The following is a 14,996-nucleotide window of genomic DNA, read 5'->3' as shown; positions in this document are numbered from 1 at the left end:
TTGAAAACACTTCACACTCAGCAGTTAAGCTACACTATGCAAAGGTAAAATGCAGCTATCACTAAGCCACTGACAGACCCCACTGAACTGCAGGTTCTCAGCACTGTACTTGGGTAGCTACATCACATATTTCTTCCAAATCTGTTCAGTACCTGGTAGCAGCATCCTGAATATTAGAGTTCTTGACACCTGTCATGCTGTCATCTTTTATAACCTAAGAGGAAGAAATGAACACAGACATATATTTCTGATACCTGTTTCCATCTTGTATCTGTTCTGAGATTCACAGTAGAGCTGAGTGTCTCTGTCCCAGAACAAAAACGTCCTGTTCATCTACAGCTCAGGGACTTAAAACATCAGTTCTGTGTGAAAACTTCAGAGCAGACATAAAAATAATTCACCAAGATAACCAAATAAAATACCATTATTTGCTAAAGAATTTACTACAACATGCAAGAAGTGCAGTCTCAGTCACAGAATCATGGAATCATTGCTTGGTTAGAAGGTAACCCTTGGAGGTTATCTGGCTCAGTGACCACTCAAACCAGGGCTTGCTGAAGGTCTTGTCCAGTTACTTGTTGAGTATCATCAAGGATGGATATTCCTCCTCGGGCAACTATCACTGTGAAGAAAGGCTGAAAAGCTCTCTGACTCTACCTTGGACAAGGCTCTTGGAACACCCTTATCTGCAAGGCACCTTCTCCAACATCAGGCAATTGAAGAGAAATAAAACATTTGAGAGCGTCACAGTCCTACTCAGCTAAGCATTTACCTTGTGACCTGCTTCTGCCTGGGCCTTCAGGATATTGCTTTTGAGATCTGCTGGAAGCCACTTTGCTGCTACAATTGGGCTCTCGATTGCATTGTTAAGACATTTGTCTGTCAACTTCACCACTTCATCCTAGACAGGAAAAGATCTTTATTAGAAGCAGTTCCCATATGAAAATCTCTAAATAACAATAGGGCTCTGAGTGAAAGGAAAGTCAGCAGATTTATACTGAAAAGGAGGCAAATGTTTTCCTTTATTTTGGAACTCAGTTGTAAAGTCACAGCAACACAAAGTAAAAAAGGCACAATGCTTAAATGTGGAGATGAAAAATGCTGTGCTAAAAATACAGTGTGCGAGAAATGAAGTGCATCCTAAACCCGCAGCCGAGTTTACTGATAGGAGATCAATATAGCAGCCGTTATATATCATACCACTATAGCCTAAGTAAAAGTTGATAATTTACTCTGGAATGCAAATTGGGAAGATTTTTACTTTAAAATCCACTTATAAATTAGAACAACAGTTTAATTAATGTGCTATTAGCTACCTCTCCAGCCACTGATTATATCAGAGCAAACTGGCAGCCACAGACATAATGAAGACAAATAAAAATGAGATACCTTTCACTACAGTATATTTCATTATGTGAATCGTATTTCTTAATTATAAAATGTTAATTAAGCATTCAATCTACTAATTGCTATTTGATTAGTGGCAGAAGTTAATTAACTGAGTGAAAACTAAACCTTGTGACCTTCCTTCTCAGGGTATGACTCAGCAGGGGGAGACAGAGTCCTGCTTTCCTCACCATATGCCACTGTCTAGACAGGCTCTTCCCTGGAGGTAAGTGCTGCATTTCTGCAGCACTCCCTGGAGCAGGGACAATCCTGCTGCACTCCTATTTGCACCAACTGCAGCGTGTCCAGAAGGAATGAAGCCCATTGCAAGAGAGAGAGCGGGGGAGAGAAGTCAAAAATGTGAGATGAATACCCCTCACAGCTCTCCATCCACTTTCAGCTTTTTTCATTCAATGGAAACACTGGTGAGAACTTGTAGGTATTTGGTCTCTAGAGAGGGGAAAAGCATTTCCTTCTCTTGTCTCCCTCTAAATCACATTTCAGAATATCCAAATAGGATCTTATGAGACTATCTAAAGGAGAATTCATTCTAAAATTTTGACCCCAGTCAGCAATGAACTTTGCAAAATATTCAAGGGTCACTGTCAACATAAAAAGGTATGAGGACCAACAACCCACTGCTGATGATGATTACTGCTGGCAGATATTAAGAGATGCATTCACATAATTCATGAAGATTAACAATTATTAAACATTTAAGTGTTTTTATTTTAGAGAAGCTGCTGGAATTGCCAAAAGTCTGGAATAACTACAACCAAATTATTATTTGTACAGTCACAATAACCAACTGTGATAATGCTTAAATCCCTACATGGGACCTCACTGAACCAGACACTGTAAGTAACAGTTCCTGCACAGAATTTCAAATGCATTATTCCACTAATACAGTAAATCTCATCATTTTAACTGAGCACCTGAAGCACCATTTTGTCATTTAACGTCCTCTCAGCTTTCTCCACCTGAACAACCAATTTCATTAGGTCACTCCAGTCTATTAACAATTAGATTCCCTACTTTTGAAAAGTTTAGTACTATTACAAAATATTTTAATGTAATTGAGTATAAATTTCATAGCACTACAGAAATATTTGCATCAATATTAGTGATCCATTTTTCTCAAGCCTTTCTATTTTGTGCTCGAAAAAGCATGTAGCTACAGGGAAAAGCATCCAGCAACTCATAAAGCCTCAAGATGTCTAAATGACAAGACACTTCAGGTGTTCACACAAAACAGGAAAGCTGTTGGGGTTTGTCATTATTCTAGCTTGTTACAAATGTTTGCTGTTTCCATGGACTAGACAAATTACATTCTCCAATCAAAATAGGGAGCTAGGCAGCGATGTAAAAAGGGAAGGAAAGATTGAAGGCATCAGCAAGGCATGTGATCCCAATACTTTCTGCTTTTGAGCAGTGTTCCTAGTGCCACTGAAAATCACTTTATGCAGGAAGATGAAGTCTAATACAGGCATGTTTTGGAGCAACTTCCATGTATTTACAGATCACAACAAATTCAGAAAAAGCAAACACTCATGTTCTTGCATTTCTGACCCTGGCGCAGACTTTGAACACGGGCAAACAGGGTGAACTTTTTATTGTTCATTTCACTTCAGAAGCTGATGAAAGCGGTGCATTGGTGTATTTAAAACTATTTGCTCTCTTTTGTCAGATCTGGTCACTGCACTGGTGAAAGCTGGGAAAGGACAAAGTCGCATTCTTCCATCCCAACAGATTTTGGCAGTGAGCAGCAGTGAAGAATGAAGCTATTCATTCCCCCCTTCCCAGTTCTCATTCTGGAAAGATTTCTCTTTCTCCCTAGAAGAACAGGGATAGCTAGATAAATATTTCCCTATCAAAGGAATCAATCAAGATTGAATGACTGCAAATACAGAATTACATAAAGATGACTATCAGGCTAACTCTGACCCCCGATAGAAGACAGTTAAAGATTTTTCATTAACAAGGTTTAAATGAATACTTCATTGGCATATGAGTGTCATGAAGTTCAGGATACAGCTCTGCCTTCATAAGCAGAAAGATAATGCTTTCCCCCAATGCATTTTACCAAACCTCTCACATTCTGTAACTGTTTTTACATAAGTCAGTATCTTATGCACTGGTAAACTTCAAGGGAGATGAAATATGCTGAAATTTGTAACCACACACTTTCAGAGAGAACACTGCATTCCTCTGAAGTAACAGCAAGCTCTCGGATCTAAGTTTATTGCAAGGCTTTAGTGGCTATATTGCAGTCCCATGCAGTTCAGTCTGAAGAGGATACCACAAACACCTCTTTGACTAATAGATGAAGAACAAAAGTAAGTACAGGAGAAGAGTCAATAGGTACATTTTGTAACAAACATCATAAGCGGAAATTTATAGTTTTTTCTAAAGCAGCCTTCAAAGGCAGGAAACAAAGTGTTTTTAATTGTTATTCTTAGGTCACTCTTTTGAGGACTCGTTTCCAAACCATTAACCTTCCTCTCTGAAGGGTGTGCTCATCTGATGCTACTGTAACCTACATGTCTTTGCAATTTGAAACACAGAGAATTTAAAGTATGCGGAGAGTATCTAATCTGTGTCTATCTTTTTTAAACAACCACTCTCAAATGACCTCTTGGTCAGCTACATCATAGTCTGAAAAATTTTATTTAATCTCCTCTACCCTAGAAAAAACACTGATGATCTGCTCTTGTATTTTCTTAATACAATTTGCATTTCCTTCTTGAAAGCTGAAGTCTCTTTTACCCAACGAAAGAACCACACTGGCATACTGCTGATCCATACCTCATGTAATTCCCTGTTATGCAAATGTTCTTGCTCTCTAATCAGGTTACTACCACCCCAGTATCTGTAACCTCTAAAGTTACTCAGCACCTCATATGACAGCAGCTGGATAACTGTGACTATACTGAATTGGCAGCTGTTTGTTAGATTAGCTCATTACAGGTATCTTAGCTTGCTTATTATATATCAGCCACAATTTAAAAACCATTGAGACATTTTTGCTCTGTTCTCTTCAATTAACCAATTAAACATTTTTTTCCCTCTCTCTTTGAACTAAAGCAGAGGTCAATGGGCCAAAATATTCCTAAATAAGCTGTGTTCATTTGCTTTAGTTTATGCAGAAGTCATGTTTCAGCATAACAGGACCTACAGGCTACTGACTAATCTTCTTACAGACCTGGTAATCTTTGTAATGCACTCACCAAGCAGAGAGGTGCACAAGGCATCCCTGACAGCAGTCCTTAAAGGGGACATGAGCCAAAGAGCCTGCAGCACCACCCACAGCAGCCTTCTCTCACACCGAGGTGGAGAACAAGTGCTTAGGAATGGGCTTAGCTCTAACACATACTGCTAAATATCTCTCTTGGCACCTTGTTCCTTTTACTCTTGAGGGAGCAAGAAAAATCATTGCTGCTTCACTGAAAGTTAGATAAATCCTCAGGCTTCCCTGGAAGGGAGGGTAGCCCAAAGAGAGATAACAGTGTCAGGTGTTTTACTCTCTCTGCTTGCCCAAAACGCGATAAAGCATCTAAAGCTTTAACATCAGGGAAAGCACAGTACAGGAAATCTAATTTCCATAATTTTTTAAAGCTCATTAAAAAAAACAGAAGAATATCCTGGTATGGGTGCACTTGTCTGATAACCAGTAAGTCTATCAAAGTTCACTGCTGTTGTAAAGGAGGATCCTGTCCTCTCCATCCCTTCTAGCAACACTACTTATTTTCACTATGGCTCTGGCATTCCTTTGACCCCTTCTATGAACCTATTTTATTCACTGTTTACCAACTTAAAAAACAAATCAAAAACCTAATGAAATCTAACACCTTAAAAAAACTTCAAAACAAAGGCAGCTAAAAAAATATTGTTTGCCACTTTGTAGACTACATTTGCTCACTGAAACATGCAGTGATTCCTGGAAAGGACAGAGGAGAGAGGGAGGCTAGGGAGAGAAGAGCAAAGAGGAGGGAGGAAGGGAGAAGAGTGCCTTCACCTCGTTCAGGGCACTGCAGCTTGTACTTTGGCTCAGCTGCCTGTGAAAGTGCAGCCTGACTTGCTCAGAAGGATTTGAGAGCATTTAATCAAACCACATCACTCTTCTCTATGTAAACACAGAGAACACTAACACCTACTTCAGAGAGCAGGTACAAACTGGTTACTTAACAGGAGGAATGGATCATCAGCAAACTTGACTCCAACATCTCAAAAAAACCTTCTGAGAGGGTTACCTAAGGCAACAGAAAAATGCCAGGAAAGCAGCACACCCCTTCCAAAAAGAGGGTAGACTACACAACACCATACAGGTAGTAACCTACAGATAAAGACAACTGAGAAACATTTCAAGCATTTATGCCTTTTGCTCCCATTGATTTCAGAAAATTTCACCAGGCTGCAGTCTGCATACATGCACCTCTGCCCCCTATCTTTATCTCACTGCCCTGTCACACATAGGTTTATATATAACAAAGCAGTTGCATTTCCTTTACTACCCCCCAATATTACTCACTCATATTCTTAAAAATTCTGCAAACAGACCAAGGCAAGTGGAAGACTTCTCAGAATCATCTGATCAAAACTCAGTGACTGTGCCAGGGGGAATGAAGACCAAGTACCTGTATGTTTATGTTTACGTTGGGACGCTCAGTTGGCACAGGGCTGCTGCGCTCTGTCTCCAGCTGTTTCAATTTTAGGAATGTATCTTCAAATGCTGAAAAAGATAGAAAAAAAAAATCATCTTCCTAATGGTATTGTGGAGTTATTTGCCTTGTAACTTGCATTCTTCCTGAATACTAATTACATGGGTTTGAAGTTGTGCAAAAAAGCACAGGGATGGGAGAATCTGCCTACTTGCTCAGGCTTCAGTGCAAGTTTCAATCCTACAGAGTGTGTGTACCTAATCACAGTGCTCTGCACTCCTGCGAGTTCATCTACCCAACAGAGAATGAGCAAGCACACACACTTAATTGCTTTTATGGTTGCACTTCACTGTATTTGTGGCTAAAGTCAGATCCAACAAAGATCTGACTTCTCCTATGTACCTCTGTCCTTTGTAAATAAGCTTTGTTGTCCCAGTGGTGGGTAAAACTGTCCTTATGCATATAACCTAAGGGAGCTTCTAAAACAGTTCTGCATTTTTGTAAGGAAACAATCTCATAGCAACCTAACTATTTAACTTTGACACCACACACTATAATATGAAAAAATCTGTAAATTTGCTTACGATCAGAGTCTGCTTTTTCAGCAGCAGTTTCCTTCGTGCCAGGATGAGGGCAACTAACAGCCTCTTCTGAATCTCCTGTTGCCAAGCCAACAACTGGACGGCCTATGGCATCATCGACACAAGTTTCTGGCAGCTCTGTGCTGTCTAGCAAATCAACAAGAGGGATGCTGCAAAGGCAGAAAGATGGGCAGAGATAGGCAGAATCATGTTACCACTCTTCCTGTAACAAGAAAAAGCTTTGACACATGTAATCTTTTTTCAAGCTGTCTTCTGCTAACCAGATACATTCTGTAAAAAGTATTTCAGGTAACTCAACAGACATTGGCTCTCAGTGAGCTTAAAAAACATGACAAAGGGAACATTTTATGTCTCTGTAAGTGACTTCATAAAAGAACAGGTCTGTGTTGCCTGCTGCATCATCTCACAGCAGTGAAAAAAGTGAAGAGAGTAGAAGGGAAGTTTTTAAACCATTACATACACTTTTTGGAACAAACATTTGAAGTATTCCTAACAAACTCAAGGTACCCTTTAGGATTTTTACATGAGAAAAAGAAAAGTGAGAGGGAGGGAAGTTGGTATCACAAAAAGTTGTTCGTGCAGCACTTCACCCAGCACTTGCAAGCAGAACAGAGGGCAGAAGGGTGCACTGCACAGGTCTGCATTGATACTGTTATGGTCAGGCACACCTATAACTAGTTTCAGTCTTGGTAGCTTAGGCAGAGATGTGAATGAAACTTTAGTAGTCATAATATTTTAAGTGAACCACAGCATGTATGTTGTACCCTGTAAGAATCACTTGTTTCACCTCCTTTGCCTTCTGATGGAAATGTCTCCTTTTTATTTTGTCCTACGAGCTGTACTTCCAATGAACAAAGAAAAATAATTATAAAAGGAAAAATTATATTATGATGCTTATGTTGTGAGAGCATTCAGGAATCTCATACATCTCTTCCAAGTCTGGGAGCAGCTAAAGCTCTCCTAACAGCAAACTAACAAACACAGGAACAACTGCTGCAGAACAAGAGGGTTAATCAGACACGGCCTATGCACATAACTGCACCTTGATTATTGCCCATTTTAGTCTACAATTACCCTTACAATCAGTTTGGCTGCAATATTAGTTTAAGAAGAAAAATTTATCACTTTTCAAAGTCCTGTCCCAAATATGAGAACAATGACACCAAGCAAGTATCCACAACAGAACTTATCCTTAAGCACAGACAAGAGATGCTTCCTACTGGGCAGTTTAGACCAGTTTCTCCCTTACCAATACCAGTTTAATGCCCCATGCCTCTCTCCAGCCCCTGGAATCTGGAAGCAGTGCCCTGTTGTCACTAGAGGCTCCAGGAAAAAACTCTCCCCCTCCAGCTCAAGCACCCAAAAGAATCCTTCCAATATTAAATATATACCTCTGAAACAGATTACAAGGATATCACCGTTTTAGTGCTAATAATGTACGAATCATCTTAAAACAATTAATTGCTGTGAGGCAAACTGAAGTCACTTGCTTGATTCTCTTAAAGCAGTGGAATAAGAAGCTACTTGCAAAGCAAATAATAGGAAACTTTTCAACCTACTGTGCAGCCTCTCTGCAGCACTAATGGGGAAGCAGTAGATAGCCTTGCAAAGGGGGAATGATGGATACAGAAACTTTTGTTAGAAGTAACAGACAGGAGTAGATGCTTTTCCAATTAAGGCAACAAAGGAAGTGAGACTGAATCCCATACCTTACTATCAGAGGATGATGATGTATGACAGTTTTCTAATCTTCACATGAAGACAACAATTTTCTTCCTTTTTTCTGACAGTTTTCTGTAAATAGCCTCCCAATTGTTTAATATGACAACCATTACAGAAAGTTCACATTTTGCCTGCAGCACAGAGAGGTGCTGACACCATGTGTTGAATAAACTTGGAATAAGTTCCCATGAACTCTACATCAGAGAGGTAATGTAGAGCATCAGTAATGCTTCTTTGTGTTTAAGTCTTCTAATTCTTTTCTTAGCATTGTAGCAAAGCGGAGAGGAAATGAGTGAAAACTGAAATTTATCTTAATTAGAAAACTGCTAGGATAATTACACTAGCCTTTTCCTCCCCACGACAACTGCAGTAATATTTACTAGACAGACAAGAGAGCTGATTCAAGAACTTGCCTGCTACAGATCAGAGCAGTCTTAAAATGTGACAACATATTCAAATAGCACACTCAGTGTCCAGTGTGTTCCAAAAGCTGCTTACACTGAGGTGACCAAAGTTTGTATAAAAACTTATTGCCATTTGTGCCATGGGATGGAGAACTGGCTGAGGTAGCAAGGACAACCAGGGTGAGACCCTGCAGCTTCACCCCTGCATCATGGCAGGGCCTCAGGGAAACTAAATGAATTTTAGGTGGACTCAAGGAAGCCTCCTAGGCCAAGATTCAAGTAAGAATTGACCCCATCTTGCCTTCAGACCCACTGAAACACCTATTCAGCTACCCTGAGATACGCAGTCAACAGGAGGAAAGTCATACTAGGGAGACCCTCAGCCACTGGAATTTGCAGGCACAAAAGACGAGCTCTCCAAACAGCATCAAATAATTTGAGGCCACCCAGACTCTTCACCCTCTTCAGAGCACCTGCAGGAGGACTACCATGCTGGCTTCATAAGCAGTCAAACAGGGAAATAAAAGGCACAAGACACTACTTGCATCACTGCACAGAATTTCTGACATCTCTTACAAACACACTGATGAACCGTCCCACCAATCATAAGAGAAACAGCCAAAGGCTGCCCAGGAAAAGTAGGACTTCAACAGTCAACTTGCCCTTCTCAACAATGAAAAGGGCATTAGTTTTCCACGTTCCTGTATTTACCCACATACAAGGGGATATTTTGAACTTTGCACAGCAGTAAGTGCCAGGCTTTTTGTCTCCAGAATCGACTTCTACCAGCATATTTTAAGAAATACTCTGAGGAGAAATGCTGATAAAAGATACCAGGAGTTCATGCCACATAAATAATTATGCATATAGGAATAATGAAGACTTGTAGTACATGGAAAGGTTTAACCCAGTAATAAATCACACAGAAATCATTATATGCTTAGGGGTTTCACACAGTTAGGGGAGTAGCTACTGCATTCTCTCTTCTTTTTTCCTGACAAATATATTGATATTCGTAGGTGCCACACAGCATTCAATGCATTATGTGACTGAGAAAGCTGTCAATTACAACTGGTGTGGTTTTAATTTCCTAGTTGCAAAGCAAAACCATACTTCATGCTAGTTTATGAAATACAATCTTCAAAATACAGTAACTGAGTCTGCTACAAAAGAGGTAATTCTCTTGCAAACAATCTAATTGCAAACAGCATGGTGTACCATGCAAGCTCATTTATTTTTTCAAACTGGTAGTGACACAGAATAGTCTCTGACACAGACTCTGCAAGGTAGTACAACAGTATGAAATTCTTTGTTAATTTTCTTAATTTGGTGCATCCAACGTTGTACCTGAAGGTAAGAAGAGCAGTGAATTTAAACCTTTTCAGATTTTTTTCCTAAATAAAAATGTAAAATATTCGGAAAAAAAAAAGGGCTTCCTTTTCCATTAAAGAGTAGAAAGCAAAAGGAAAAATCCTGAGGATGTAAGATCAGACAAACAGAGACAGCTCACACACATTCAGTTTCTAATCAAGCAAGTCCCACAATTCAAGACTTCTGCTGTCTTCCATTTGTTTGAAGATAATTCCGAATACTGACGTAGCATAATATGTGCAAGTCAACAACTACAGCAAAGGATAGAAAACACCCTTGGGAAAAGGTGCTGGCTGCAGAACATTCAGGGATACTAAGCAAAGCAAAATATCACCACCACGCTGTTTAGAAAGACATCCATGTGCTTCCTCATTGCAATTCCTAGAGCATGTGACCTGTCCCTGTAAAAATGCAGCTTGGTGCTGCTGGGATCAGCATCTGCTACTGACAGCTGTCACTCACCCTAATGGATACGAAGATAGTAATTCTCCTTAAGTCAATGAAGGCACATCAAAATAAGCCCAGCACAGAGGAAAATCCACCCTCAGGTTATATGCAAGATTCACAGCCACGTGGCAAAAGCACACAAGGTACACCACACTGAAACAATTTAATCCTAAAGGTAGATGGATTTTAGGCAACCAGGGCTGAATCTGTCATGCAAAAAATCTACTACAAAAACCTTTGTCACAGCTTTAATTACCGAACTTACAGTTAATTCCAGGGCAGTCCATGACCATCAGGAGGGTCACCAGCCCTCTGCTCAGCACTGGAGAGACACCCTGGAGTGCTGTGCCCAGCTCTGGGCTTCCCAGGACAAGAGAAACATGGACATACTGGAGGGAGTGCAGCAAAGGGCCACAAAGATAACAAAGGGGCTGGAGCATCTGAGACAAGAGGAGAGGTTGAGAAAGCAGGGATTGCTCAGCCTGGGGAAAAGAAAGCTCAGGAGGATCTCACCAATGTTTATAAAAACCTGATGGAGGGAGTAAAGACAACAGTCAAAATCTTCTCAAGGGAGCCCAAAGAAAGGACAAGAGGCAATGGACACAAACTGAAATACAGGAAACTCCACTTAAACACAAGAAAAACCCCCAACTTTTCTTCCTGTGAGGCTGGTGAAACACGTCTCTCATAGAAGGTGTGAATTCTCCATCCTTGCAGATACTCAAAACCTGGCTGGTGTGGTCCTTGAGCAACCTGCTCTACTCAAACCTGCTCTTAGCACGGGGGTGGACTAATTATCTCCAGAGGCACCTTCCAGCCTCCACTACTCTTTAATTCTTTGACAGCCTCACAAAACTTCTCTGATACCCGAGGAGTCAGCCACTACTTGCAGTGGCCTGACCTCTACAAAAGCACATCTGAACTTAAAACAGTAACTTGTTATTACAGCAGTGTTCTTGCATTTTAAATACAAAAGAATCCCAAATTCCTCCATTCAAATTAGTGGCTTTTTCTCCCTCAACTATAGAGACGTTTTATGGTGTTGTTAAGTTAAAACACCTGTTTTCATTTGCATATTCTTATGCAACTTTATAAATAATAAAGGAACACATGGGTTTGCTTCACAAGTTTACAACATCCACCATGCATAATCTAAACCTAAAAATAAAACAACAGATTGCTCCTCTCACCTTGGTAGATCTCACAGATCTTTAATATACAGCTTGCACATCCTTATTTTTTTTTTTTAAGCAGAGTCATAAAATAGACTTTTCATTAGCAATCTCCTTCCCCCTGTCAGATGCAGGGGTGAAGAGGCAAAGTATCTCAGGCAATATTAACTTATGTCCTGGCTGACACTTACTTTCTTGGTTCTTCTGGGCTGAATATCTGGAAACAATATTTTTGGGCTTTGTGGCAATTTGAAACATAGTGAAAGAAATTGAAAATCATTCAATCACCTTCTTTATCCTAAAACCCAAATATAAATGAATTTTAAAAGCCCTCTATTGCAGCTTTTCATCTTTTTTTCTTTATAACAGGTAAAGAATATTGCAATTTAAAAGAAGTTAACTTCAGAAAACACATGAAAACACAGTGTGTTCAAAGGTAAAGGTCTGTTCTTCATGTAGTTAAAGGCCCCCAAGAACACCAATGAGCCATGAAGCTGGAGTCTTAACCTCTGACTTAAAAATTAACCCCGTGAATCATATGGTTGAACTGGTGTCTGTCAGGAAATATTTCTGTTTCTTTTCAACTGAAGCACAGCAGCAAAAATAAAAATTTTTTAGAAAGAAAAAAAAAGAGAATTACTCTTTGCCTTTTTGGGAATTCTGATCATTTTATTCTTAAAAAAATGAAAATAATTCTATTTCATTTCCAAACAATATGTTTCAGAAGAGGTCTTATTAAAAAAAAAAGGTTAGTTTTCAGATCAACCACGTACTTAGATATTTTCACATGACCATGGTTCAAAAGGAGGGGCAGTTACATCCTCTATTTCTCTCAGATTTTTGAAACCACATTATAACCCACTAGTTTCATGTGTAGTTTTATAACAAATGTGACTTCCTGCATGGCTTTCGAAGATAAACCCAGCTAAAAAAAAAAAAGTAAATCTTTCAATCTTAAGGAAAACCTTAACATAATTTAAAAGATCTATCTAGATATAAATATAGATAGATATATATTGTTTTTAATGTAAGAGTGACGTGTGGCTTCTGGTCTATATGTTCTTTTTTCTTTGAAGACTAAATACCAACAGCACAATATGCAGAGCCTTTGTCATAAAGCTTTTCCCCCCCTCTACAGTCAGCTTTGGGTCCGTTGTTCTTATCTCAGAGACAGCTCAAGGGGCAATTTCTCAGGCTCTGCTGGGAAGCAGTCCCAAGCTCCAGCAAGGCCCACATCTCAGAGGCTGGTCATGGTGGTTTGGACAGCATAGGCACCAGCACTGCTGTGCATCCCCGCGTTCTTCGCATTGCGCTCATGGACGAACGCGGGGCACCGTCCATCCGTGCCGTGGGTCCTCGGCGGGGCCCACGCGTCCCACACGCTTCCACCACGGAGACACCGGTCGGCAGCGTCAAAGGGCCTGGAGTGTTGGGGAGCGGGAGGGGGCACAATTAGTAAACGGGCACAGAGGAGGAAGAGAGTGGAAAAGTAAAGCAAAGGTAAAGATAAGGAGATCGATGCAAAAAGATGAGGAAGGAGGGCATTGCTGGGAGGTAAACGCTGAAGGAAGAGGCATGCGATGTACGTGTACGTGAGGACACTGCCAAATAAACCCCTTTTCTGCACAGTATCACGCACATTTTTGCACAATTCTGAAACGACGGGTTAAGCTCTCTCATGTATACATTGCCTACACTTACCAAACGAAAAGCGCTTTATATTTCAAAGCGCTTCACAAAACTGAGTAAGAGCTGTGTGCATTTTACAGATGGGAGGAAATAACGCAATGGAGGAACAGGCCTGCCAAGTATACAGCATGCTTTGTTTGCAGAAAACAAGTTTAAGTGGCAGGTCTAAACGTACAGCTGAAATCAATATCTGTAAGCAATACCAGTTTTCAAAGTCACTGGAAAATGCAGATTCTAATGCAAGTTTCAAAAAAAAAAAAAAAAAGGAGAAGAAAATAGAAACTCAGAAAAATGAGCATTACTGTGTAGGAAAAAACAGTAGAGCAAACACAAATAATTCACAATTTAGGTGACTAAGGGACTAATACTACTGAAGAAGTTGACTGCAGCTATGACTTGGATTAACATAAAAAATGTAGTTGGAAAAGGACCATTTTACAAAAGGTCACAATACAAACTAAGATCTTGCTTTCTAATTTTGCATATGAAGGCATAACGGTTTGTAAATTTTAAATTTTGAATTACCAAAATCAAACCCACAGAAATACCATGCACAGTCATGGCTAGCCTATACCACAGTTGGAATAAGGTCCTCCAAAAGCTAGAAAAAAGAGCAAGGGAGAACACTCACCACTTTAAACAGTGTTTTGAAAAATATTTTTATGCAGGAGCCCTTAGCTAGAAAACTGAAAGGCTTTAGGCACAAGCATCTCCAAAGCAGCAAGGATAAGCAATTTACTGAAACAGCTGAATTTTAAAATACTTAAAAAACAGGCGATGATCAGATGAACAGACAACAGATGTTATCTGTTGTCTATGTAGCACTAGGATCCTTCACTGGTACATTTTAGGAGAAGTTGATGTGAAGGTACAGTCAGGTATCAAAAAAGTGCTTGGAACAAAGCACTTCATAAACTATTGAAGCAAGGACATTCCTAAAACAAAGGTATTCCTTCAGCTTAATGTAAAAGACTCTACTTAACGAGCCAAATCTAAACAAAGTGAAATGATTGTTGCTGTTCACATAGAGGGGTCGGACAGCCTTCAGCTCAAATTCCACCTTCTCATGTTCCAGAACAGCCAAGCAGCCAGAGCATGAGCTGTAAGATCACAGTGTTAAGGCAGGGAAGCAGGAAAGCATTCAGGATTCTCAACAGTGGTAAATGATTAATGTTCAGGGATAGTCCTCCTTTAGAAAAGAGACAGGTTTTATATAAAGGTCACCCATGGGTAAATTCAAAATTTTGGTTTCTGTGAAATATGCCAAGGGAGTGACCTGTACATACTGAGGGCTCCAATCCTCAACAGTTTGTTACATTGTTTTTTCATCTCTTTCATGTATGCAATTAAGGGAAAGCTACATCCAACAGCAAGCAAAGAAAAAAAAAAAAGAAAAAAAAAGAAAAAGAAAAAAGAAAAAATCCTCTACTTATTCCACAATAAGGATGAAAATATAAAACTTTTGTCTCCTGTCCTATCTTGGCACAGAAAGAGCTTCTTGGAAAAAGACTAAACTTAGAATGACACAGTTCTTGTTTTAGGTTT

At 39.8% G+C, this 14,996-nt stretch overlaps 1 protein-coding gene across 3 annotated transcripts in view; it reads right to left on the bottom strand.

Moving 5' to 3' along the window:
• Positions 1-14,996, bottom strand: part of EPB41L5 (erythrocyte membrane protein band 4.1 like 5) — a 57,973-nt gene that overhangs the window by 9,157 nt on the left and 33,820 nt on the right. For all 3 annotated transcript variants that reach the window (XM_027678932.1, XM_027678931.1, XM_027678933.1), the window contains 4 exons: positions 6,629-6,795; positions 6,021-6,115; positions 773-901; positions 153-214 (listed from right to left, as the gene is read on the bottom strand). In XM_027678932.1, coding sequence (XP_027534733.1) covers positions 153-214; positions 773-901; positions 6,021-6,115; positions 6,629-6,795 — 453 coding nt within the window. The remainder of the gene's footprint in view (positions 1-152; positions 215-772; positions 902-6,020; positions 6,116-6,628; positions 6,796-14,996) is intronic.

This window comes from Neopelma chrysocephalum, unplaced genomic scaffold, assembly GCF_003984885.1.
Source record: "Neopelma chrysocephalum unplaced genomic scaffold, ASM398488v2 Primary Assembly neopelma1_44, whole genome shotgun sequence".
Classification (NCBI taxonomy): Eukaryota; Metazoa; Chordata; class Aves; order Passeriformes; family Pipridae; genus Neopelma; species Neopelma chrysocephalum.
Note: the sequence above shows the minus strand (reverse complement) of the source record. Positions and strands in the feature narration are given on the sequence as shown.